General features: G+C 38.7%; 1 protein-coding gene across 1 annotated transcript in view; it reads left to right on the top strand.

The window, feature by feature from the left end:
* Positions 1-27,963, top strand: part of ALDH1L2 (aldehyde dehydrogenase 1 family member L2) — a 92,230-nt gene that overhangs the window by 31,107 nt on the left and 33,160 nt on the right. The window contains exons 8-15 of the mRNA XM_049884233.1: positions 12-137; positions 744-835; positions 3,302-3,449; positions 6,299-6,418; positions 7,569-7,696; positions 9,196-9,346; positions 12,268-12,338; positions 12,425-12,530. Of these exons, the coding sequence (XP_049740190.1) occupies positions 12-137; positions 744-835; positions 3,302-3,449; positions 6,299-6,418; positions 7,569-7,696; positions 9,196-9,346; positions 12,268-12,338; positions 12,425-12,530 (942 nt within the window). The remainder of the gene's footprint in view (positions 1-11; positions 138-743; positions 836-3,301; positions 3,450-6,298; positions 6,419-7,568; positions 7,697-9,195; positions 9,347-12,267; positions 12,339-12,424; positions 12,531-27,963) is intronic.

The following is a 27,963-nucleotide window of genomic DNA, read 5'->3' as shown; positions in this document are numbered from 1 at the left end:
CTATTTTGTAGCTGATGGTGAGAAATCTGCAGTTTGAAGATGGAAAAATGATTCCTGCCTCTCAGTACTTTTCAGGGGGTGAGACATCAGTGGTAGAACTTACACCTGAGGAAATGAAGGTGGCGGAGACCATCAAGGTGAACATGAGATGTCTATACTGGTGGTCCCTTAATGTTTCTCTTGCCCTGGAAAACTGAAGTTTATGTGTAATGGGCACCATCAGTCCTCAAAGTAGTGGGCATAGAACTTTATTTCCTTTTTTTTTTTTTAGCTGCTGTAGGAAATCAACCCCAAAACCTAAATGGCACAAACATAGTATATGCAAATTTATTTCTCACTCATATAGATAATCCAAGGCAGTTCTAGGTTGGCATGAGGGTTAGGGGTGGAGCTGGGACATGGGGGGTTAGTGGTGGAGTCATTCAGGGGCCCAGGCTCTTATATCTTCAAGGTTACCCTGGGGGTCATCTCCATTCCAGAGATCCAGAAAGGAAAAAGAGCCCAGAGAATTGCTGGGAGGAGGGAGTTTCTCATGGGCCAAGCCTGGAGTGTGTAAATCACTCCCATTCACATTCATTGGCCAGAAGTCAGTCACGTGGCTGGACCCAAATTGAAGGGATGCTGGGAAATATAGTCAAGCTGTGTATCCAAGAAGAAGAAGAAACAAGTTTGGAGAAGAGCTAGCCACTCTACCACTGCATTCTACCTGACACTTCCCTCAAAAAGCTTCTCTTTTTGCATAGGCCATCTGGGCTGGAATTTTAAGCAACATCCCTGTTATTGAAGACTCAACAGATTTCTTTAAATCTGGAGGCAGATCAATGGATGTTGCCAGGTAAAACCAATACCATACTGACTCGCATCCCTTCACTAGCTCCTCTTTGACTTTGAAAATTGGATCCAAATTCTTTGTTCTGGGCTTTATCTCTCTATCATACATGTCTGGTACACTTTTCTTTTTCTTTTTTTCTTCCATGGTCACACACGTTTGTTTCCTTCTCTTTTTTGTTGACCAGGAGTTGATTCCGTATACCCTGTATACTGAGAAACCTCCTCCTCTAATTTTTTTTTTCTCTTTTAAATTTATCCTCCCATTTCTCAGCTGATTTTTCCTCCAGCATGACACTGGAATTGGGAAGCTCTGAAGTGAGATGGATGATAGTGTAAATCACGAATATCATATGCAGTCTGATCCAGGAGGATACCTGTTGTTGATTATATTTTCCCCCAAATCTATTTTCTCCTCTCCCCCCAAATTACCCAGTAAGACAGAGCTAAAAGGAGGGTTACAAGCTACTTGCAAGAGTAAGGATAATCACCCTTTAGTCAGAATTTCTGTACAAAGGCTTACAGCAAGTTGAAAGGCCTAGAGTCCTAGGAAGGGCCCCCATGGGGCAAGAAAGGAATCCCTGGTTGGTGCAAATGGTTAATGTGCTCGGCCACTATCTGAATGGTTGGCAGTTCAAATCCACCCAGAGACGCCTAGGACGAAAGCCTGGGCAATCTACTTCTGAAAGAAAAAAAATCAGCCATTAAAAATGAGTACACTCCTGTCTGGAGGGGAGATGAAAGGGTAGAGAGGGTTAGAAACTGGCAAAACAGTCACGAAAGGAGAGACTGGAAGGAGGGAGTGGGCTGACTCATTAGGGGGAGAATAAATGGAAGTATGTAGTAAGGTGTATACAAGTTTATATGTGAGAGACTGACTTGATTTGTAAACTTTCACTTAAGGCACAATAATCATTTTTTTAAAAAATGAGTACAGTTCTATTCTGACACACAAGAGGTCAACTTGATGGCAACTGGCATGGCAAGAAAAGTATAAACAAAAAAAACCAAACCCAGTGCCATTAAGTCGATTCCAACTCATAATGACCCTATAGGACAGAGTAGAACTGCCCCATAGAGTTTCCAAGGAGCGCCTGGCAGATTCGAACTGCTGACCCTTTGGTTAGCAGCCGTAGCACTTAACCACTACGCCACCAGGGTTTCCAAGAAAAGTATTCCAGGACCTTAATCATGCAGAATCTTTCAAAGGTGTTTTTCCTTTGAGCAAGTGGGATAATGACACTGTTGAGAACTAACCAGGGGCTGTGAAGTCCCTTGGTGGTAGATGCAGAGAATACAGGGTAAGGGGATTTTGATCCCAGGCAGGGGAGAGAAGGCCACACCAGGGCCATTCACTGTTTAAACAAGATAACGAATCTTCCTCCTCCTGACATCTTTCATGTCAGCAAAGTGAGTGTTCCTGATGAATATTCTGTTTCTACATCCATTCACTCATTTAGTTAACAAAATTTATTGAACACCTACTACATATCAGGAACAGGTTTTGGCACTGGGGATAGATAGCATCGTGAACAAGACTAAGTCTCTGCATTCATGAAGCTTTTATTCCAGTAATTGAAAGCAGTCTTCTCAAGAACAAACAGTATAATCAAAAATCAAGAGTTTTAGTTCCTCAAATAAACAGCTTTCTCAGCTATGATTCATAAGTTACCAGAAACTTCTAACTTACCTAACTTACTGTGTTATTAATAACTATTCTTTCCTAGCAAGGTATACTGCAGGAATTACCCATTTTCTGGCTTAGTGTCTGACTTACCATAATCATCTGATATTTTTACCTTGAATGATCAAGGCACCTCATCTCTTTTGGAGAATAAATGATTGGACAGTAACTGTGTCAAGCTTTCTATGCTTTACCTAGCACACTCTTGCCATTTAAGAAATGTGAAATAACAGCTGTAACAGTGAAAATCAAGGATTAGAAAGGCCTCCCAAAAGTTGTATTGTCCTACTGCATGGTTCTAGCTTGTACTTACTTGAGCCATGTACTACAAACAAATGTCTGTTTTATTCCTACATACGATCTAGAGAAAACATTCTACAGTATGACTTTAGTTTCTCATAGTTCCTCATATAGTTAAGAAATTTCCTTTACGTCTTATTTCTTGGGTATATTTAGAAGAAAAGGAACTGACCTTATGTGCCTCTCAGAATCTTGCTTGCAAGTAATTGTTTTATGCCTGGAATTGTTTTTAGCCATGTATAAAGTTAAAAACAAAACAAATAAAATTTTCCATTGCCCTTCAAGCCAAATTAAAAAAAAAAAAAATTTTCTCTCTTTCCCTCCATTTTATCAGATTTTCTGATTATTATCCCAGAAAATCTCATAGGGTATAAATAAGGCATATGACATAAGTCTTACTTCCAAACAGCTTGACAAATGCTAATAACACAATTCCCCTAAACTCTTTTTTACAAATGTAAGTAACGTGAGCTGGTTCTTAACTTTAAGGTTGATTGAAGAGATCAGACAGAAATGTGGTGGACTTCAGTTACAGAGTGAAGATGTTTACCTGGCCACCAAGTTTAAAGACTTCATCCAAAAGATTGTGAGGAAACTGAGGGGAGAAGACCAAGAAGCGGAGCTGGTAGTAGATTATGTAAGCCTTTTCCTTGGTGTTTAAAATCTAAATCATTAAGAGCCATATACGATAAAAGAAAGCTGTATCTTTCATCCATTTGGTTTTACTTTTTTTTTTTTTTCTTTTTTAAGTAACAGCTCTATTGCAAATAGTGCTATTGCATATATTGGAAATATTTTCTCCCATTCTATGGGTTGCCTTTTCACTTTCTTGGTAGTCCCCTTTGATACACAGAAGTTTTTAATTTTGATGAAGTCCAGTTTATCAATTTTTTTTTTCTGCTGCTTGCACTTTTAGTATCATACCTAATAAACCATTGCCTAATCCAAGACCATGAAGATTACTGATATGTTTCTAACAGTTTTATAGTTTAGCTTTTATAGATAGGGGTATGATCCATCTTGAGTTAATTTTTATATGCGGTATGAGATAGTGGTTAAATTTCATTCTTTTCATGTAGACACCCAGCTGTCCCAGAAGCGTTAGTTGAAAAGGCCATTCTTTCTCCCGTTGAATTGTTTTGGCACACTTGCTGAAAATCAACTCATCACAAATGGAAGCATTTAGTTTTGGACTGTTCTCTTCCACTGCTCTGTATTATTATCCTTATGACAGTACTACACTGTCTTGATTATTGTAACTTTGTAGTAAGTTTTGAAATTGGGAAATGTGAGTCCTCCTACTTTGTTCTTCTTTTTCAAGATTGTTTTGACTATTTTGGATACCTTGAATTTCCAAATGAAATACATTTAGGGTCAGCTTTTTCTGCCAAAGTGCCAGCTGGGATTTTGATAGAGTTAAATCTTTAGAACAATTTGGAGGGTATTGCCATCTTAACAATATTAAATCTTCCAATTCATGAATATGGGATGTCTTTTCATTTTTTTTTATTAAAATATTCTTTAATTTCTTTCAATGATGTTTTGTAGTTTTCAATGTTCAAGTCTTGCATTTATTTTGTTAAATTTGTTCCTAGGTATTTTTTTTTTATGTTATTATACATTGAATTGTGTTCTTAGCTCCATTTTAGGATTGTTCATTGCTAGTGTATAGAAATAGCATTTATTTTTGTATATTGACCTTGTGTTCTGCAAACTTAATAGTTCTAATAGGTGTTTTTGTGTGTGTGTGAATTCTTTAGAATACAAGATCATATCATCTGCAAATAGAGATAGTTTTACTTCTTTTCTTTCCAGTCTGGATGTCTTTTATTTCTTTTCTTTTGCCTAATTGCCCTGGCTAGAAACTCCAATAAAATGTTGAATAGAAATGGCGAAAGAGGACATCCTTGTCTGCTCCTGATTTTAGGAGAAAGTATTCATTCTTTCATCATTAAGTATGCTGTTAGCTATAAGTTTTTTACAGATACCCTTTATCAGGTTGAGGAAGTTTTCCTTCTATTTCCTAGTTTCTTGAGTGTTTTTTAAATCATAAAAGGGTGTTGGATTTTGTTAAATGCTTTTTCTGTGTCTATTTAGATGGTAATGTGTTTTTTTTTATTATTTATTCTATGAATATGGAGTATTACATTGATTGATTTTCACATTAGACCAATCTTGTGTTCCTGGGATAAATCACAGTTAGCCATGTTGTACATCCTTTTTATACGTTGCTGGATTTGGCTTGATAATATCTTGTTGAGGATTTTTACATCTATATTCATAAGGCATATTAGTCTTTAGTACTTTTTTTCCCTGTGATGTCTTTGTCTGGTTTTGGTATAAGGTAATACTGGCTTCATGGAATGAGTTGGGAAGTGTTCCTTTATCAATTTTGTTGACTTTTCAAAGAACCAACTTTTGGTTTTGTTGGTTTTCTCTATTGTTTTTCTATTCTCTTTTTCATTTATTTGAAAATGTATCATGGAAAATGAATACTTAGTGTGGGATAGGCAAGATGTCCTCTTGCTATTTTTCTGTTTGTTTGTTTGCTTGTTTCTAAAGCATTTTCAATTTCTCTCTATGAAATGATTTTTTAATCATTTAATTTCCTTTTTAATACCTTGCATTGATATGGAATTTTATGCCAGTAATGAATGCCCTTTCACAAATATTATCTCAGTTTATCCCCACAATAACTGTATGCAGCAAGTATTAGTATCCCTGTTTTACTGTTAAAGAAAAACTGAGGCTCATTGAAGTTAATTGACCAACCTAAGCCCACTTACTAGCCAATGGTAGAGAGTACAGTCAGTTTAGGCAACAGGTAATAGAGAGAAAGAGAGAATGGGGAGGAACTTAAGGAAAAAAACCTCAAAATGGCATCAGTGTTTAAAAAACCTACTTACAAAGGCATTTTCAAGGATTTCAAGGATTTAAATGTCTTTGGGTGGTGCAAATGGTTAAAACGTTTGGATACTAACCAAACAGTTGGAAGTTCTAGTCTACCCAGGCACCTTGGAAGAAAGGCCTGGCGATCTGCTTCCAAAAAGTCAGCCATTGAGAACCCTGTACAGCACATTTCTACTCTAACGCAACGGAGGTTGCCACAAGTCAGAGTGGACTCACTGGCAGCTGTTTTTAAAAATGAAACCAATGGTTGCATCTCATCGATGCTGCCACTAGATGGTGGTGTTTTCATTTTCTGGAGGTCTTTTGCTTTATCTTTCACCTGTGTAAGGAAGAAAATACCAGATCTTTTATTAAGCCCAGAGTGGAGCACTTATGTCATCACAGATGCTACCTCCTGCCCTCAGTGGCCAAGCTGAGGTCCACATCTCACATAGGCTTGTCTTTTCTGAGAGTAGGAACTAGAATCCCATTGATGTAACTTCTCTCCCTGCTTTGGTGACTATGCTTCTTTATTGCTATTGTTATCAAATGGATAAGCACAGAAATACACTGAAATTATTAATATGTTCCTCTCAGGTTTCAAAGGAGGTCAATGAAATGACAGTAAATATGCCATATCAATGTTTCATAAATGGACAGTTCATAGATGCTGATGATGGAAAGACTTACGACACTATCAACCCAACAGACGGATCTGTGAGTAATTATTTGGTGTGTGCAGTGGCCACCGGTCATGGATTTTGGTGGAGCCCTGGTGGCACGGTAGTTAAGAAGGCTTGGCTGCTAACCAAAAGGTCAGCAGTTAGAATCCGCCAGCTGCTTCTTGGAAACCTTGTGAGGCAGTTCTCCTCCTATCCTGTAGGGTCGCTGTGAGTTGGAATTTACTCAGCAGTAACAGGCTTGGTGTTTGGTTTTCACACAGTATGAAACAAGAAGTTTTTAGAAGCTATTTTACTCTATCACCCTGCCTCTAAGCACTTAGTATAAATGTACTTCTTGCATTTTTTTCAACTACAGGCAGTCCCAGTCAAGATACATAAAATGGTTCATAATAACAAATGGGCACTACTTTGCAGTGTGCATCAAAACATTGTTATTACTGTATTACTATGTTAAAGATGTTTTAGTGTAACTGGAAGTGTTTCTTTAATGTTTTTTCTTTAATGTTTTTGTGCATAGAATGGTACAATATGTACTATGTATAAGACAAACATTTGATTAACTGACATTAGATACAAACCGTACCTAACTGTTCCAATTTACTTCCAAATTTGACATGAAGACAGATTTAGGAACAGAACTCATTCGTGATCTGGGGACTGCCTGTCTTCAATTCCAGCATTGCTGCTGTTAACTATAGTAACCTATTTTACAGAACAAATATTTGCGAAGAAGTTAAATAGGTAGCTATACCTAGGAAAATGAGAGGCACACCTCCACATAGAGATGTCTGTGGAGAAAACTTTCAGACCTTTCTAACTTATGGCAAGAAATATTGCTTCCCTAATACAATGTTTCATTCTGTTATATGTAAGGTCGTTGTGAGTCAGAGTCTGCTCTGCGGAGACTAACAACAACATCAAGGCGCTAAAAGAAATAGATAGAGTCTTCCTAAACGTGTCCTTCCAGAGTGTAGTATAACATGAGAAGCGCCAAACTGCAGGCTCATAATTTGCATGTTAAAATTGTATCTTTTTCTGTGCGATATTACTAGGTGTATTAATTTTCTGTTGTAAAATTTTGAATTTTATAAGTAAAACTGTATTTTTTCTATTTATGTAACAATAATTCCAGGAAGCTTATTGTATATCTCTTATGTAACCCATGTTTGCTTATCTTGAAATAGACAATATGCAAAGTGTCCTATGCTTCTTTGGTGGATGTCGACAAAGCAGTCGCAGCAGCAAAAGATGCTTTTGAAAATGGTGAATGGGGACGAATGAATGCAAGAGAAAGGGGAAGACTGATGTACAGGTATATATAGACATATATATGTATGTTTTAAGAGCAAGTCTGTTACTTTTGAGTATTGGCTACCATTGCCAAGACTAGTGAGACTTCTTCAAAACATTCTAATATGTGCCTATTATAAGTTACGTCTTATTACTTGTATCATATAAAATCCCATGCATGTGAGTTCTTGATTTTTGCATTTTTGCTTCTGTCCGTCAGGGTCCCACGAGGAAAAGAAGTTTAATGAAGGGACTATTTACAAAGATGTGGGCAAAGTCAAGGGAACCCAATAAGGGATAATGAAGCACCCTATGCAGGGCTAGAAGCAGGCAGGCAGAAGGTGCTACTACTTCAAGGTCTAAAGAGACAAAGAGGGAGCTGTTACTGGAATCTGGCAAGATCTGTATCTGTACGAGAGGACCACACTGGCGGTCTTTGGTGGAGAGCCACAGCCCGCATGTAAGGGAGCCAAGGAAATTGAATTTCCCAAACTCTCCTCTGGCGCAGTCATCTCCTGCATGAGCCTCCCATTGGCCTCTCCTTGGCCAAACCCAGCCAGACGGCAAGGGAGCCCGGAGAGTTTAGCCTATAAAGGTCATCCCCCTGAGACACCCAGCAGCGTGGAGAGTGGACATGGAGCAGCAAATGGAGAATACCCAGTCCTCTGTTGTTTACAAAGACAAAATTTAAATCTACTTGATGGATAGTGAGTAGGACCAAGGAGGGAAAATACTGGAGGGAGTTTTATAAATCAATAACTAAGTATACCGAGAGTAATTAACTTCAGCCATAAGTTCAGTTTCTACTTACCTAAAGCCAAATATCTGACCTTGGTCAAAAGATGTCTTAGAAGAGGACTTGGAAGAAACATTAGGGAGGGAGACTTTGAACGCATCTCTAGAATGATCCACTAAAGGAAGAAAGGAAGGAAAACTAGTGGAGGGAGTGAATACAAAAGGTGTTTATTTTTTCACGATACAGTTCTGCATTTATCCTCCCATAGAAACTGGACACCAAACAGAAATCTGTTGTGGTATTTGTGACTCAGTCCATGTAATTCTATCTTCTCCTCTTCAGTTAGTGGACCAATCAGAAATTCTCAAGTGTTCATGGACTCTCATGGGTTTCACGCCAACATCTCCATGTATATTCATGGAACGGTCCACAGTCCCACTGATTTCTGTCATTGATCTCTTTGGACTACTGTGGCTATAACTGTTGCTTCTTATGCATTTGTGAGGCAAGGTACGAATGCTCCCAGCATCTTCTAGGTCTCCTTTGTAACCCTTGAAACAAAGTATTTATGGAATTATTTGTTTAATATCTGTCTTCCCTAAACCAAACCCATTGTCTTCGAGTTGCTTCCGACTCATAGCAATCCTATTGGATCATAATCTCTATGAGGACAGAGACCTGGTCCATTTGTGCTTACCTCTAAATATTGAGCTCTTAGGACAGTGCCTTACAAGCAATAGGGACACAATCATATTTGTTGAATGAATTTCTCATTGGCCTTACAGACTTGCAGACCTATTGGAAGAGAACCAGGAAGAGCTGGCGACCATTGAAGCCCTCGATTCAGGGGCTGTCTATACCTTAGCTCTGAAGACTCACATTGGAATGTCTGTGCAAACATTCAGATACTTTGCTGGCTGGTGTGACAAAATTCAGGTGACCACAAATGTTGTCCCCATGTAGATCACTCCAAAAGCAAAAGGGCTGAACGTTTATTAGTTTGTACACTGTGTCAGGGCCACCTCTTATGTAGGTTTTCTCATCCAATTCGCATAACAACCATGTGAAGTCATTGGATAGCTATTATCCTCTTATTACAGGTAAGGAAACAGAGGCTTGAGTATAATGAATAATTTACCTATGATTACATAGCAAATAAACCTTAGAGCCAGCATTTGAACTCAACATTTTCTGAATCTAGGGCTTAATGATATTCTTTGCGCTTTACTATAATGTCTATAATGTCTCCTGAGGGCATGTAATAGTCTCCTTGACATTTAGCAAGATGCCTGGTGTCATATAGGAATTGCAAACTCAAATGCTTATAGAAGCCAGAGAGCTAATGTAGGTGGGTGAAGCAGACTGGGTGTAAGGAAATTTTTTATAAAGACACAGGTACAATAAGCATTTTCTTTTCCCTTTTAGTTTAAAAAAATAAATAGCACATGGGTATGATAAATAGCAACAATACTTGGCCTCCGCATTGGGAATGCAAAAGGGAAAGACAAGGCGTGTGGCAAACAGCATAGTGCATGCTACTCACAGACCCGCAATAGCTACTGCAGTACCAGCCATCACAGCCACGTTCCCAGCTGGAAGAAAGAGGAAATGGGTCAGAGGGAGAAAGGTAAAAGGACTTTAAAGAGTGTCCTCACCCTCCCAAGGCCCTGTGCTTACATCTCCCATTGGTCATCTCTACCTGCTAGGGAGAGTGGGAAGCATAGTATTTTATCTGGGCCCATTGCTGCCACCAATGTTAATACAGAACCAGACACCTGGTGTCTTAGTTTCCTAGGGCTGCCATAACAAAATACCACAAAGTGGGCAGCTTTAAAGACCAGAAGTTTATTTTCTGTTGGTTCTGGAGGCTAGAAGTCTAAATCAGGCTGTGTTAATTCCGTTGCGGGCTTTGAGAGAGGGACCGTTCCATGTCTCTGTCCTAGATTCTAGGGGCTGCTGGCAATCCTTGGTATTCCTTGGCTTGTAGATAGATCCTCAGGTGGTGTATCTCCTTGTGTGTGACTCTCTTGCTGTGTCTTTTATAAAACACCACCCAGAAGAGATTAGGATTAGGACCCACCCTGCTCAGTATGACTTTGTTAACTTAATTGATAATATGATAATATTTGCGAGGAAACCCCTATTTCCCCAAACAAGGCCACATTTGCCAGTGCAGGGGTTAGGACTGCAATACATCTTTTTTGGAGGGCACAGTTCAATCCATAACACCTGGGTTCAAGTCTGAGCTTTGCCACTTACCAGCCGATGTTGTGAAAGTTATTTTACCTCTTTCACCTTACTTTATCTATAAAATGGTCACAGTAATACATACCTTGCAAGTTGTGCTACGAGGATTAGAAAGTGTGTTTATAATATTACAGGGTTAGAGAAGTCTGCAATATAGTAGAGCTTGTGCATTTTTTTAAAAAAAAAAAAAACATTTTTTTGTGTATGTGCATATATGTGGCTTTTATTTTTGTTCAGCCACAAAATCAGGCATATATAGGTATTTAGTAATATTCACTTATGTCCACTTCTTATCCTCAATTATGAAACCCAGATAACTCTGAAACCTGAAAATGTATTTATTTGACTGGTTCAAATTCATTTGGTACCCAAACCTGACGTGAACCAATGTGAGTCTATTTATAACCTTTATAACTTAGAGTGAATTATTTATGTTTCACTGAATATATATTAATGTGTTTAATTATGGGGGATTGCCCCAAACCCTACTGGGGTATTCATAATATATAATAAATGTAAAGTATATGCACTGTGTTTTTAAAAATCTAAGAAATTTTGAATTCCAAAACACATCTGGCCCTTGGGTTTCAGACAATAGAGTGTCACTTGTAATAAACCAAAACCAAACCTGTTGCCGTAGAGTCGATTCTGACTCATAGTGACCCTATAAAACAGAGTAGAACTGCCCCTGTAGGGTTTCCAAGGATGCAAATCTTTAATGAAGCAGACTGCCACATCTTTCTCCCATGGAGTGCCTGCTGGGCTCAAGCCTCCAACCTTTTGGTTAGCAGCTGAGTGCTTAACCACTGGCTACCAGGGCTCCTTATATTAGTAACAGCAATAATATTTTATGTGGCAAAGCAAATAAATAGCTTCAGTTAAAGATTATCATCATGTATCAGTTGGGATTAAGTTTGGATGCATATAACAAAAAACTCAAATAAGAAGTTTATTTTTCTTTCACTTTCAAGGAGTCCAAAGGCAGACAGTTGGGGCTCATATGTGAGATGCAAGCTCTTTTCTCTCTGCTCTGCCATCCTTAATACTACATGACCTCCATCCTCAAGATTGTCTCATGGTCTCATGACAGCCATTGCAGTGCCAGCCATCACCATCACATTCCCAGCAGGAAGAAGGAAGTCGAGGAGAAGGATAAGAGCACACTCTTTTTAGCTGAGTCAGCCTACTTTAAAAAGCAATCTATCTCTAGTGCCTTGTGCTTACATCTTCCATTGGCCATCCCTATCTGCTAGAGAGACTGGGAAATGTAGTGTTTTATCTGGGCACATTGCTGTCCCCAGTATTAATATAGGGGTTCTGTTACTAAAGACAGAGGAGAGAATGGATTTTAAGCAGACAAGTAACATTTTCTGCCATACCAAGAAATTATAAATGGAGGATGACTAAATTTGAATTATGTTCATTCTCCTGGGTTTCATAGTTCTTTCAAGAAAGAAACAGCAGTTCCTTTTTGGTATGGATATATTTCTTAGAAACAGAACACTACCTTTTCACAGCACTAAGAAAAAATAATAGAAGAGAACAGTAAATGGATTTTTTCTTTGAGAAACTAATTTAAATTGAAATATCAACTTTTTTTTATGCTTTAGGGCTCTACGATTCCAATTAACCAAGCCCGTCCAAATTACAATCTGACCTTCACCAAGAAGGAGCCACTTGGGTAAGACAAAAGGAGTACCTCTGAGTGACTTGTATGTGGTGGGTTAATTTGAGACAACTAAGAATGTCCTATTTCTTCCTTGGCAGAGTCTGTGCCATTATCATCCCCTGGAATTACCCACTGATGATGCTAGCGTGGAAGAGTGCTGCCTGTTTGGCAGCGGGCAATACCTTAGTGCTCAAGCCTGCACAGGTAAAATGCAGAGGGGCAGAATCTCCTCCTCTCCTATATACTTAAAAACAGAGACATACGTTTATAAATATTATGTCTTTAAACAAAAATGGGATTGTGTATTATAACCTCTTTTCATGTATATCATAGACATCTTTTCATATTAGTAAATGTTCATTTTAATAGCTACCTATTACACTGTATGGCTATTCCATAATTTGAAACTTCCTTAACAATGGAACCAAGCACAGTTTAGTGAAATATATTCAATTATATTGAATTTAAAGTGCATTGAATTTCAATGAACCAATTCAATTCTCATAAAATGTCAAATGCCCAAAAGCCAGGGAATTATTTAAATATAAGACATCGAAAGAGAAGTATTATGCATTCATTCAAATTTTAATTATCAAGAATATTCTAGAGGTGGGGCCAAGAAGGCAGAATAGCCAGATGCTTCCTGTGATCCCTCTTACAACAAAGACCAGAAAAAACAAGTGAAACAATTATATTTATGACAAGCTAGGAGCCCTGATCATCAAAGGCAAAGTTAGAAAACGGACTGAGTGAAAGGGGGAGGGAGAGGCAGTTCAGTAGCGGAAAGTGTTAAAGAAACTGGACCTGAAATGCTGGGATCCCTCAGGCACCGTTCCCGGGAGCAGCTGTGGGGGGCTGATGGTAGTGTTTGGCCACAGTTTCCTCAGGGAGCAGCAACCAGCTGCACAGCCTACTCACACCTCCAGAATGAGAGAAAAACAGTGCCGTTGGCAAAAGCTAAGTACTTGCGTATATTTTACTGTGCTCCCAGCCCCCAAGTGGGATTCGGTGGCTGTTGATTTTCCTGGGCCTGAGAAAGGCCATGTTGAGCACCGTGAGCCATCCTCCTGGCCTTGGAGTAGGAATAAATTCACAATTAGGGGAAAAGATAATTTGCCAGCTCCAATAAGTGGGAGAGTGCAGGACAGAAGCGGCTCTTGTCCAGGCATAAACAGTCCATGGACTTTGAATACGTTTCTCCCCTGCGTGGACCTGTGTGGGCCTATTTCAGGAGACTAGGCCCTTGTTGGCAGACTACAACCGTTTCAGCTGTGCGGTGAAGAAGTGGGTGTTTAATATTTGACACTGCTTTGCCTATTAAATACAGTCCTCACTTACCCTCATCAGGGACATAAGGACTGGTGGCTCCATTCAGGTCACCCAGCCACCCGCGACCATGGTCCAAGGATAACTGGTACCTCCGAATCCTTACAAACAAAAGCATTGGGTGCCCATGTTCTGTCTGCAGAACCCACCCACCTGTATGCTCTAGGGAACAGGGAAGCAGTTTCCTCAGAGACATTTGGGGGCTGGTTCTCAGCCCCCTGCCTTGTTCAGAGCGTGACCCCCTGCTACAACCAGATACCGGTACCTACACCAATCACCCCTGCCCCTCTAAGATGGTAGGGCAGAGCCTGTACTACACACTTAATGACCAACTACCTGGACACCTGAGCTGAATCCATATAACAAAAGTGAATGGACTCCTAGGCTGATACACATGATAACAGCTCTAGCCATCGGGTGACAGGACTTTAGCACTTCAAAGGCAAAAATAATCAAGCTACCTCACTCAAGCAACCTATTTGGGCATATCAAAACAAAACAAAGCAGAAAGATAGGATACAGTAAGCAAACATAAAATAAACTAATACAATAACTTATAGATGGCTCAGAGACAACAGTCAATATCAAATCACATTAAGAAACAGACCATGATAGCCTCAACAAGCTCTCAAAACAAAGAATCAACAGATCTTCTGGATGAAGGTGCCTTTCTGGAATTACTGGATGCAAAATTCAAAAGATTAATATACAGAACTCTTCAAGACATCAGGAATGAAATTAGGAAGTAGATCAGGCAATACACAGAACAATTCAAGGAACACACAGATAAAGTAGTTGAAGAAATTAAAAAGGTTATTCAAGAACATAATGAAAAATTTAAGAAGCTGCAGGAATCCATAGAGAGAAAGCAATCAGAAATTCAGAAGATTAACAACTACAGAATTAGACAACTCAGTGTAAAGTCAGTGGAGCAGAATTGAGCAAGTGGAAGACAGAATTGGTGAGTTTGAAGATAAAGCACTTGGCACCAATATATTTGAAGAAAAATCAGATGAAAAAGTTTAAAAAATGAAGAAACCTAAAGAATCATGTGGAGCTCTATCAAGAGAAATAACCTATGAGTGATTGGGGTACTAGAGCAGGGAGGGACAACAGAAAATACAGCGATAATTGTTGAAGATTTGTTGGCAGAAAGCCTCCCTGATATCCTGAAAGATGAGAAGATATTTATCCAAGATGCTCATTGAACTCCACATAAGGTAGATTGTAAAAGAAAGTCACCAACATGTTTTATAATCAAACTTGCCAAAACCAAAGATGAAGAGAGAATTTTAAGAACAGCTAGGAATAAACGAAAAGACACCTACAAAGGAGAGTCAATAAGAATAAGCTCAGACTACTCGGCAGGAACCATGTAGGCAAGAAGGCAATGGGATGACTTATATAAAGCATTGAAGGAAAAAAAATTGCCAGTCAAGAATCATATATCCAGCAAAACTGTCTCTCAAATATGAAGGTGAAATTAGGACATTTCCTGATGAACAGAAGTTTAGGGAATTTGTAAAAACCAAACCAAAACCACAAGAAATACTAAAGGGAGTTCTTTGGTTAGAAGATCAATAATATCAGGTATCAACCCAAGACTAGAACACTGGACAAAACAATCAGATGTCAGCCCAGACATGGAAATCACAGAAATAAATCAAGATTAAAAAAAAATGCTCACAACACGGAAACAGCGATGTTATTATGTAAAAGAAGAAAATATTAAAACAATGAAGAGGGACTAAGAAATGTAGTCATAGATCTTTCACATGGAGAGGAAGACAAGGCGATATAAAGAAATAAAAGTTAAGTTTAAACTTAGAAAAATAGGGGTAACTATTAAGGCAACCACAAAGGAAACTAACTATCCCACTCATCAAAATAAAATACAAGGAAAAATAGAGACTCAGCAGAAACAAAATCAACAGCAACGAATAAGAGGAAGAGACAGTATATAAAAATAAACTACTCAGCACAAAAAATTAAGTGGGAAATAGAAACTGTCAACACACATAAAAAGACATGAAAATGACAGCACTAAAGTCATACTTATCTATAATTACACTTGAATGTAAATGTACTAAATGCACCAGTAAACAGACAGAGCAGCAGAATGAATAAAAAACACGATCCGTCTATATGCTGTCTATGAGAGACACACCTTAGACTTAGAGACACAAACAATCTAAAACCCAAAGCATGGAAAAAAATATATCAAGCAAGCAACAATCCAAAAAGAACAGGAGTGGCAGTATTAATTTCTGACAAAATAGACTTTAAAGTTAAATCCACCACAAAGGATAAGGAAGGACACTATATAATGATTAAAGGGACAATACGCCAGGAGGATATAACCATATTAAATATTTATGCACCCAGTGACAGGCCTGCAAGATACATAAAACAAACTCTAACAGCATTAAAAAGTGAGATAGACCGCTCCACAATTATAGTAGGAGACTTCAACACATCACTTTGGATGAAGGACAGGACATCCAGAAAGAAGCTCAGTAAAGACACGGAAGATCTAAATGCCACAATAAACCAATCTGACCTCACAGACATGTACAGAACACTCCACCCAACAGCAGCCAAGCATACTTTCTTTTCTAGTGCACATGGAACATTCTCTAGAAAAGACCACATATTAGGTCATAAAGCAAACCTTAGCAGATTCCAAAACATTGAAATATTACAAAGCATCTTCCCTGACCATAAGGCCATAAAAGTAGAATTCAATAACAGAAAAAGCAGGGAAAAGAAAGGAAACATTTGGAAACTGAACAATACCCTGCTCAAAAGCAACTGGGTCATAGAAGACATTAAGGCTGGAATAAAGAAATTCAGAGAATCCAATGAGAATGAAAACACTTCCTATCAGAACCTTTGGGACACAGGGAAAGCAGTGGTTAGAGGCCAATTTATATCAATAAACACACACATACAAAAAGAAGAAAGGGCCCAAATGAAAGAATTATCCCTACAACTTGAACAAATAGAAAGAGAGCAACAAAAGAAACCCACAGTCACCACAAGAAAGCAAATAATAAAAATTAGAGCGGAATTAAATGAAATAGAGAACAGAAAAACAATTGAAAGAATTAACAAGACCAAAAGCTGGTTCTTTGAAAAAATTAACAAAATTGATAAACCATTGGCTCAACTGACAAAAGAAAAACAGGAGAGGAAGCAAATAACACAAATAAGAAATGAGATGGGCGATATTACAACAGACCCAACTTAAATTAAAAGAATTATATCAGATTACTACAAAAAATTGCACTCTAACAAATTTGAAAACCTAGAAGAAATGGGTGAATTTCTAGAAACTCACTATCTACCTAAACTAAGACAGACTGAGGTAGAACAACTAAATAGACCCATAACAAAAGAAGAGATTGAAAAGGTAATCAAAAAACTCCCAACAACAACAACAACAAAAAAAGCCCTGCCCTCGACAGCTTCACTGCAGAGTTCTACCAAACTTTCAGAGAAGAGTTAGCATCACTGCTACTAAAGGCATTTCAGAGCATAGAAAAGGACAGAATACTCCCAAACTCATTCTCTGAAGCCAGCATATCCCTGATACCAAAACTGGGTAAAGACTCCACAAAAAAAGGAAAATTACAGACCTATATATCCTTCATGAACTTAGAGGTAAAAATCCTTAACAAAATTCTAGCCAATAGAATTCAACAAGATATCAAAAAAAATAATTCACCATGATCAAGTGGGATTCATACCAGGTATGCAGGGATGGTTCAACATTAGAAAAAACAAAGTAATCCATCATATAAATAAAACAAAAGACAAGAACCACATGATTTTATCAATTGATGCAGAAAAGGCATTTGACAAAGTTCAACACCCATTCATGATAAAAACTCTCAGCAAAATAGGAATAGAAGGGAAATTCCTCAACATAATAAAGGGCATTTATACAAAGCAAACAGCCAGCATCATCTTATATGGAGAGAGTCTGAAAGCATTCCCCCTGAGATCAGGAACCAGACAAAGATGCCCTTTATCACCACTCTTATTCAACATTGTGCTGGATGTCCTAGCCAGAGCAGTTATGCTGGGTAAAGAAATTAAGGTCATCCAGATTGGCAAGGAAGAAGTAAACGTATCTCTGTTTGCAGATGACATGATCTCATACACAGAAAACCCTAAAGAACCCTCAAGAAAACCACTGAAACTAAAAGAAGAGTTCAGCTGAATGTCAGGATATAAGATAAACATACAAAAATCAGTTGGATTCCTCTACACCAATAAAAAGAACATTGAGGAGGAAATAACCAAATCAATACCATTTACAGTAGTCCCCAAGAAGATAAAATACTTAGGAATAAATCTTACCAGAGATGTAAAAGACCTGTACAAAGAAAACTACAAGACACTACTTCAAGAAAACAAAAGAGACTTACATAAGTGGAAAAACATACCTAGCTCATGGATAGGAAGCCTTAATATTGTAAAAATGTCTCTTCTACCAAAAGTGATCTATAGATTTAATGCAATTCTGATCCAAATTCCAACAACCATTTTTTAATGAGATGGAGAAACAAATCACCAACTTCATATGCAAGGGAAAGAGGCCCCGGATAAGTAAAGCATTACTGAAAAAGAAGAAGAAAGTGGGAGGCCTCCCTCTACCTGATTTTAGAACCTATTATACCACCACAGTAGTCAAAACAGCCTGGTACTGGTACCGATACAAAAACAGATGCATAAACCAATGGAACAGAATTGAGAATCCAGACATAAGTCCCTCCATATATGAGCAGTTGATATTTGACAAAGGCCCCAAAACAGTTAAATGGGGAAAAGACAGTCTTTTTAACAAATGGTGCTGGCATAACTGGATATCCATCTGCAAAAAATGAAACAAGACCCATACCTCACTCCATGCACAAAAATGAGCTCAAAAACCTCAATATAGAATCTAAAAGGATAAAGATCATGGAAGAAAAAATAGGGACAACGCTAGGAGCCCTAATACAGGACATAAACAGTATATAAAACATTACTAACAATGCAGAAGAGAAAATAGATAACTGGGAGCTCCTAAAAATCAAACACCTATGCTCATCCAAAGACTTCACCAAAAGAGTAAAAAGATTACCTACAGACTGGGAAAAAGTTTTTAGGATGACATTTCCGATCAGCATCTGATCTCTAAAATCTACACGATCCTACAAAAACTCAACTACAAAAAGACAGATAACCCAATTAAAAAATGGGCAAAGGATATGAACAGGCACTTCACTAAAGAAGACATTCAGGTAGCTAACAGATACATGAGGAAATGCTCACGATCATTAGCCATTAGAGATATGCAAATCAAATCTACAATGAGATTCCATCTCACTCCAACAAGGCTGGCATTAATCAAAAAAACATGAAATAAATGTTGGAGAGGTAGTGGAGAGACTGGAACACTTATACACTGCTAGTGGGAATGTAAAATGGTACAACCACTTTGGAAATCGATTTGGCGCTTCCTTAAAAAGCTAGAAATAGAATTATCATAGGATCCAGCAATCCCACTCCTTGGAATATATCCTAGAGAAATAAGAGCCTTTACACAAACAGATATATGCACACCCGTGTTCACTGAAACACTGTTTACAATAGCAAAAAGTTGGAAGCAACCAAGGTGCCCATCAACGGATGAATGGATAAACAAACTATGGTATATTCACACGATGGAATGCTACACATCGAGAAAGAACAATGATGAATCCATGAAACATTTCATAACATGGAGGAATCTGGAAGGCATTACGCTGAGTGAAATTACTTGCAAAAGGATAAATATTGTATAAGACCAGTATTATAATAACTGGAGAAATAATTTAAACAGAGAAGAAAATATACTTTGATGGTTACGAGAAGGGGAGGGAGGGAGGGAGGGAGAGGGGTCTTCACTAATTAGATAGAATTAATTTAGGTGAAGGCAAAGACAACACAATACAGGCGAGATCAGCACAACTGGACTAAACCAAAAGCAAAGAAGTTTCCTGAATAAACTGAACACTTTGAAAGCCAGCGTAGCAGGGGCAGGGGTTTGGGGACCATGGTTTCAGGGGACATCTAAGTCAATTGGCATAATAAAATCTATTAAGAAAACATTCTGCATCCCACTTTGGAGACTGGCTTCTGGGGTCTTATATGCTAGCAAGCAGCCATCTAAGATGCATCAATGGGTCTCAACCCACCTGGAGCAAAGGAGAATGAAGAACACCAAAGACACAAGGTAATTATGAGCCCAAGAGACAGAAAGGACCACATAAACCAGAGACTACATCAGCCTGAGACCAGAAGAACTGGATGGTACCTGGCTACAACCGATGACTGCCCTGACAGGGAACAAAACAGAGAACCCCTGAGGGAGTAGGAGAGCAGTAGGATGCAGACCCCAAATTCTCGTTAGAAGTCCAGACTTAATGGTCTGACTGAGACTAGAATGACTGCTGAGGTCATGGTCCCCAGACCTTCTATTAGCCCAAGACAGGAACCATTCCCAAAGCCAGCTCTTCAGACACAGATTAGACTGGACTATGGGGTAGAAAATGATACTGGTAAAAAGTGAGCTTCTTGGATCAAGTAGACACATGAGACTATGTTGGCATCTCCTGTATGGAGAGAAGATGAGAGCGCAGAGGGGGTCAGAAGCTGGCTGAATGGACAGGAAAATAGGGAATGGAGAGAAAGAGTGTACTGTCTCATTAGGGGGAGAGCAATTAGGAGTATATAGCAAGGTATATATATATAAATATTTGTATGAGAGACTGACTCGATTTGTGAACTTTCACTTAAAGCACAATAAAAATTAAGAAAAAAAACCATTCTAAATATATGGAACAAGAGGGAAGAGGATGCAAAAGAATTTATATAATTGTGGCAGCTGTGTAAAAATGTATGCACTTGGGTAACAAGGAACTAACTTAAAAAATATTTCAGGTGGTGGTGTTAGTTGCCATCAAGTTGATTCTGACTCATGGCGACTCCATGTATTCAGGTGGCAGATTTCTCAAAAAAAAAAAAATGTTTTAGTCATGTAATAGCTTTTCAATGAAAAAAAAGTATGGTAGCCAGTGTAACACTGGCTGAGCATTTACTATGCACAGGCCACAGTAGTAGGAGTCCAGGGTGCACCAATCATGGAGAAAGCTTGGTCTCTATTTTAGAAGAGTTTATAATTCAGTGCCTATTAACATTTTTCAATGTCGTCTTTTATTACTTGAATACAATTTTATTTGGCATAGCTACATGGCCATGGGGCCAGTCTTCTCTGGTTTTACTCATTAAAAACAATTTCTTTTCAAAACTAGGTTAATACATTAAAAATTTTCAAAAAATTGAAAGGTATAAAGAGGTAGATAGTGAAAAGTCTCCCTCCTATCCCTATTCCCCAAGCTAACCAGCTTACTGCCCCAAAGGCAATCAGTGTTATTTACTCTTATCTATTAGTTTCTTAGGTATCTTTCGAGAGATAGTTATTGCATATACAAACACACACGCACACACACACACATATGTTGTTGTTGTTGTTAGTTGCTGTCGAGTTGTCCCCCAACTCATGGTGACCCCACGCGTGCAATGGGATCAGACCGTTGTGATCCATGGTGTTTTCATTGGCTGATGTTTTGGAAGTAGATTGCCAGGTCTTTTTTCCTAGTCTGTCTTAATCTGGAAGCGCCACTGAAACCTGCTGAGCATCATGTCAACATGCAAGCCTCCACTGACAGCCAGGTAGTGGCTGCACTGAGGCACAGTGGCCTCGAATCAAGTTTGGATCTCTGCATAGAAGGCAAGAATTCTACCACTGAACCACCACCACCCCCATGTGTTATATATCTGGTGGACTCAAATTGCCTACCAGTTGTGATAGATATTGACAAATTTCCTTCTGTAGAAGTTGTACCAACTTGTACTTCCGCCAGCCTTGTATGAGAGTGCTCTTTCCCTGAGAGAGCACTACTGTTTTAAAAAAAGCGAGAAGCTAGTAGAGGGAATGGAGCCCTGGTGCTGCACTGGTTAAGAACCTGGCTGCTAACCAAAAGGTTGGCAGTTCAAATCCACTAGCTACTCCTTGGAAACCTTATGGGGCAGTTCTGCTCTGTTCTGTAGAGTCGCTATGAGTCGGAATCAACTCGACAGCATCAGGTTTGGGTTTTTGGTTTAGTAGAGTGAAGAGACAGAGGAGACAGATAATCTAATTCAGCGGTTCACAACGTTAGGATCACCTAGAGTTCTTTTATAGCGTCACTACAAATCAAAATTGACTTGACAACAACAGGTAGAATTATTTTTTTAAAATACTGGTACGGGGGTCCCTTTGGCAGAGATTTTGATTTAATTGGTCTAGGTTGGAGCTCAGGCACTGATATTTTTTAAAAGCTTTGCATTTGTTTCTGAGGTACAACCAGGACTGAGAACCATTAAATGGTATCCAATGAGAATGCTAATCATCAAAGATCTTCAGTGGCTGTTTTCCAAAAATTACAAGTACTTATTGAGTGCATACTAGTTGTCAGGTACTATGCTAGGCATATATCAGGGATGAAGACACACAAAGTTTCTGTCCCCATGGAATTTTTTTTTTTTTTGGTACATCTTTTTGCACTACATACAGTGTTGCAGCGCATAGTTTGCTGATGTTGTAATTTTCAGATGTTCACCCTCAGATGTTCCATTTTATGATTTACTGGCTTTGTCTGCGATTTAAAACTTGTAGTTTAATGAACTGATGATAGATTTAATCCTGAGAAGGCCAGGAAGTTGTCATTGTTATGTTGGAATTATCTTTTTATTTTATTGGATAATATTAGCAAATGATGAAATCATATTCAGTATTAAGGCCCTGTGTGACTGTTAGGAGGATTGCCTTAGATGGCTCTTCCTCTTTAGTCTGATAGTCTGCTTTGTTATGTGTATGAAAGATTACTTCCTGGCTTCACACAGAAGAAGGTACAGATCCCCATGCCTGGAGTGGGCTCGCCCAAGTATATTAACTTAATATTTAGCAATGACCTACTCTTGCCCAGAACAGTGTTAGATGCTTTCCCATATATCATTTAAATCTTTAATCTTGCTGGGGCGACTGGATAAACAAATGGAAGAAAAGAAAAGTTGGAATCATATCTTACATCTTATACCAAGATAAATTTCATATGGATTAAAGGTTGAGCTTAAAAATATTAAATTATGAAAGTACTAGGGAAAATCATAGGCAATTGCTTTTGTAATGTGAACATGGTAAGGCCTTTCAAATTAGACATGACACATAGATAGGAGTGAGAGTGAGTGAGCACAAATGCAGGCAACAAGGAGGCAGGGAAATGGGCTCCCCCTAGAGGTTACGGCCTCCCATATCTAAAGCCTTCTGTAATGCAGCAATTGAGAAATCATCAGTCTTCTTTTACTTGTTTAATTTGTGGCAAGGGTTAGTAAATTCAGTTCTACGCGAAGGATTATTATTAAAGCACAGGTGGACGGGGGACCAGGAAGGCAAGGAGAAAGAATAGAAGAGGTCCTAGTGTTTATTTTTTGTCTTATGGGCTGAATTTCTCTCCTCCTGTTGCTGCTTTTGCTATAGTCCTGGAGAAGCTTTCCAATAAGCATCCAAAAAGAGTTAGGGAAGCCTGTTAAAAAATGCTATCAAGTACTAACTTTCTTTAAACTTTTACATCTTGTTAAAAACTTTATAAAGGGCTTTTTTACACCTTATCTCATCTCAACAACACTTTGAGATAGGCACTATACAGGGAATATTAGCCTACTTTTGTAACTAAAGAGTTTGACACTCAGAGAGGTTAAGTGACCTGCCCAAGGCCACCTGGGTAGTGAGTGGTCAGTGGACTCGTGATTCAATATTGAGTCTTGTGATGTTAAGCTTGTTTTCCTTCCCCTTCTAGACTGTGCTGATTCTGTACTGAGGCATCCTACATCATCAAGCATGGTGATACCAGTCTATTTAAAATAGGCAGTCTATATACTGAGGTGAGGACACTGAGCCAGAAACTCCCTGAGCTAAAATGGTTCCTGATTATAAATTAGGAATGAAACATCTTTTCATGCTGTTAGGTTAGGTCCCATTCATTTATATGACGGTCTCTTAACTTTGAGATCATGTACTCCTGTCAGGAAAATATTTGTAAATTATATACATGTACTACTATACTATGTCTGGTAAACCAACCAGTTGCTGTTAACGTTGATTCCGATTCATGGTGACCCCATGTGTGTCAGAGTAAGACTGTGTTCCATCAGGTTTTCAATGGCTAATTTTTCAGAAGTAGATAGCCAGGCCTTTCCTCCAGGGAGCCTGGGTGGACCCCAACCGCCAGTCTTTCAGTTAGCAGCACTAACTGTTTGAATCTAGGGACTCCTATTATGTCCATTAAAAACACATAAAACTAATAGAAGTTAAAAAGGATAAAATAAGGATGAAACAATTTGCTTTATTATATAAATTAAGGTATAAAAGCCCTTTTTATTCTTACTTAAAAAGAAATTATTATTAATTCAAGATAGTTACTTTTTATATGTCTTTTCCTAATCACAATGACTTCGTGCCAAGGCATGCTAACATACACTTTGGGAAAGGGTCATCTTTAACTATAACCAGTTGCCATGGAGTCAGTTCCAACTCATGATGACCCCATGAGTGTCAGAGCAGAACTGTGCACCATAGGGTTTTCAGTGACTGATTTTTCAGAAGTAGATTGCCAGGCCTTTCTTCCTGTTTTTAACTATAAACCCATTGCACTCTACTAAACAAAAAACCCAAACCAGTTCCCATCGAGTCGATTCTGACTCATAATGACCCTATAGGACCAAGCAGAACTGCCCCACGGGGTTTCCAAGGAGCAGCAGGTGAATTCAAACTGCCAACCTTTTGGTTAGCAGCCTGAGCTCTTAACCACTGCACCACCAGGGTTCCATTTATATAAATCCACTATTACAGATAGTCTTCTTGATAATTTCAGATGTTTTGGCCAACTTCTCATTGAGTCTAATTAGATTGCCATTTTTCAAATGTTATAATGTGGCTATCATGGACCTGTTACTAGAAGGAGGAAAAGTGTTAGCCCTGCTTTTTTCTTGTTATTTGCCTTGTTAGTATTACCGTTTATTGTGCAGTTTTTATGCAGGATTCTTTTTTGGCCACTTGTCCATTTTATGAAGGTTGGCTTAGTTAAAATAACAAGATAATCTGTGAATCCAAGTAGCCAGGACTGTGAACTTCAACACATGGCAATATTTTGAAAGCAAATATGCAAGTGATGAAACACTGCCGTGCCCTTGGCCTTGTGAGTACCTCTTCTCTCCTAGGACCCTGTATCCCTTTGTGACCTTCATTCACACTGAGAGCACCATTACCCAGCCATATAGTAAATATTAGCTATGTTTAATTTATTTCATATCTCTGTCAGTTAAGGGTATATAAATAAAAGTATTACTGTTTTCTTTTCACACCTCAGTGGATCTTCTTGCACTTTCCATGTTTACAGACCCAGGTAAAAAAACAAAACAAAACAAAACCCCATTGCATCAAGTCAATTCTGACTCATAGCGACCCTACAGGACAGAGTAGAACTGCCCCACAGGGTTTCCAAGGAGCACCTGGTGGATCTGAACTGCCAACCTTTTGGTTAGCAGCCATAGCACTTAACCAGTACGCCACCAGGGTTTCCCAGACCCAGGTAGCAAGGGCTTAATCAGCGTGGATTTTTTTTTTTTTTTGGTATAATTTTTATCGTGCTTTAAGTGAAAGTTTACAAATCAAGTCAGTCTCTTGCACAAAAACCTATATACACCTTGCTACACACTCCCAGTTACTCTCCCGCTAATGAGATAGCCTGCTCTCTCCCTTCACTCTCTCTTTTCGTGTCCATTTTGCCAGCTTCTAACCCCCTCCACCCTCTCATCTCCCCTCCAGGCAGGAGATGCCAACATAGTCTCAAGTGTCCACCAATCAGCATGGATTTTTAAGAGAGTGAAAATATTGCTTTCGTTTTGCTTCTGAGATATGTACTGTTATAATAGATGTTTAAAATGAGATGTATTTTATGCCACCTTTTGTGAAAGAAAGAAGGGAAAAGGAGTAAATATATATCTTCTCAATTTAGTGAAAAGAACCATGTTGTTGGGTACTGTCAACTCGGTCCCAACTTATAGTGACCCTATGCACAACAGAACAAAACACTGCCCCGTACTGCGCCATCCTCATAATCATTGCTGTGCTTGAGCCCATAGTTGCAGCCCCTGTGTCAATCCATCTCATTGAGGGTCTTCCTCTTTTTCACTGACCTTCTACTTAACCAAGCATAATGTCTTTCTCCGGGGACTGATCCCTCCTGATAACATGTCCAAAGTATGTAGTATGTATGTACGTAAAATTCAATCACTCGATCTCTGGCATTGTTTTTATCAAGGCCATATTTCCCAACTACTGATCCTTCTTTGTTTCCAACTTTCCCATACCAATCACCAGTAATTATTAGTGCATCCTGATTGAATATTCGATGAATTTCAGATTGCAGAAGTTGGTAAAAATCTTCAATTTCTTCATCTTTAGCCTTAGTGGTTGGTGCGTAAAGACTGTATGATTGTCGGATTCAAAATGACAAATACCAGTCCATTTTAGCCCACGAATGCCTAGGATATCGATCTTTATGCGTTCCATTTTATTTTTGATGATTTCCAATTTTCCTAGATTTATACTTCGTACATTCCATGTTCCAATTATTAATGGATGTTTACAGCTATTTCTTCTCATTTTGAGTTGTACCACATCAGCAAACAAAGGTCTCGAAATCCTGACTCTGTACACACTGTTAAGGTCAACTCTGCTTTGACGAAGCAGCTCTTCCCCAGTCGTATTTTGAGTACCTTCCATCCTGAGGGGCTCATCTTCCGGCCTGTATCGGACAGTGTTCTGCTGCTATTCATAAGGTTTTCACTGGCTAATTCTTTTCAGAAGTAGACTGCTGGGTCCTTCTTCCTGGTCTGTCTTAGTCTGGAAGCTCAGCTGAAACCTGTCCTCCTTGGGTGACCCTGCTGGTATCCGAATACCGGTGGTATGGCTTCCAGCATCACAGCAACGCACAAGCCCCCACAGTATGACAAACTGACAGACATGTCGGGGGAAAAGAACCATAGGAAGAATAAACTGGAGACTAGTGAGACTGATTATCTACAGGACATGGGGGCAAAGAGGTGGAAAGCACAGAGGGAAGGAGGCAGGAGAATGACACTTCTCTGAAAGTACCTTTAGCCCTAACTATATTTTTTTATTGGAATATATGTTTCCCATAATCAAAACAACCACAAGAGAAAAAAAGAAATATAATCAATACAGATGGGGCAAAAACCTTAAAATTGAATACAAACAGAAACAAATTAATCAAACCATATTTGAAATGAGTAATGTAACCACACTTAAAGGGGTAGGAAAGAGCTAACCCAAGTAACTTTTGAAAGTGGCATTTGGCTATATGTCCTCAGGCTAAAGGCCTACTCTGAAGAAATATTGCCCTCTAGTTAGTAGGCTTCTTTTTTCATAGGGATGGCTTAGCAATTCTGAAAGTACTTTCTATACATTTTAGGGTTGATCAAATAAGTAAATATATTATGGATAATGGAAGCCATTTTTCTTACTGTTGGAGAGGGAATTATAAATATGACAAGAAAGAGTGATAGAATGAACCCTGAAGTAATGGATGGAAGTATTAGTGTAAACTCATGGATTTTAATATATTTGTATAACTAGGTAAAGAAATAGATATAGACATATGTGTGTGGGTATCTAGATGTAGATATGGATATATGTGTGTCTGGAGTCTCTGGGTGGTACAAATGGCTAATGCGCTTGGCTGCTAACCAAAGGTTGACTGATTCCACTCAGAGGCACCTCGGAAGAAAGGCCTGGTGATCTACTACTGAAAAATCAACCATTAAAAACCATATGGAACACAGTTCTACTCTGACACATATAGGGTTGTCATGAGTCACAATCCATGGCAACTGGTTTTTGTTTTATTTTTAATATGTGTGTCTATGTATATACAGAGGTCTGTTTCCCAGCTCTGTCTGCTAAGAGGGCCTAGAAGCAATGATACCTCAATAGTGCCCAGATCTTTGTTTCTAAATACTGTCATCCACTAAAGGGAACTTGGACTCCTTGGAGAAATGGCTGGAGCAGGGAAAGTACAGAATGAGCCTGGAACTTCTTTTTTTTATTATGCTTTAGGTGAAAGTTTACAGCTCAAGTTAATTTCTCATACAAAAATTT

This window comes from Elephas maximus, chromosome 4, assembly GCF_024166365.1.
Source record: "Elephas maximus indicus isolate mEleMax1 chromosome 4, mEleMax1 primary haplotype, whole genome shotgun sequence".
NCBI lineage: Eukaryota > Metazoa > Chordata > Mammalia > Proboscidea > Elephantidae > Elephas > Elephas maximus.
Note: the sequence above shows the minus strand (reverse complement) of the source record. Positions and strands in the feature narration are given on the sequence as shown.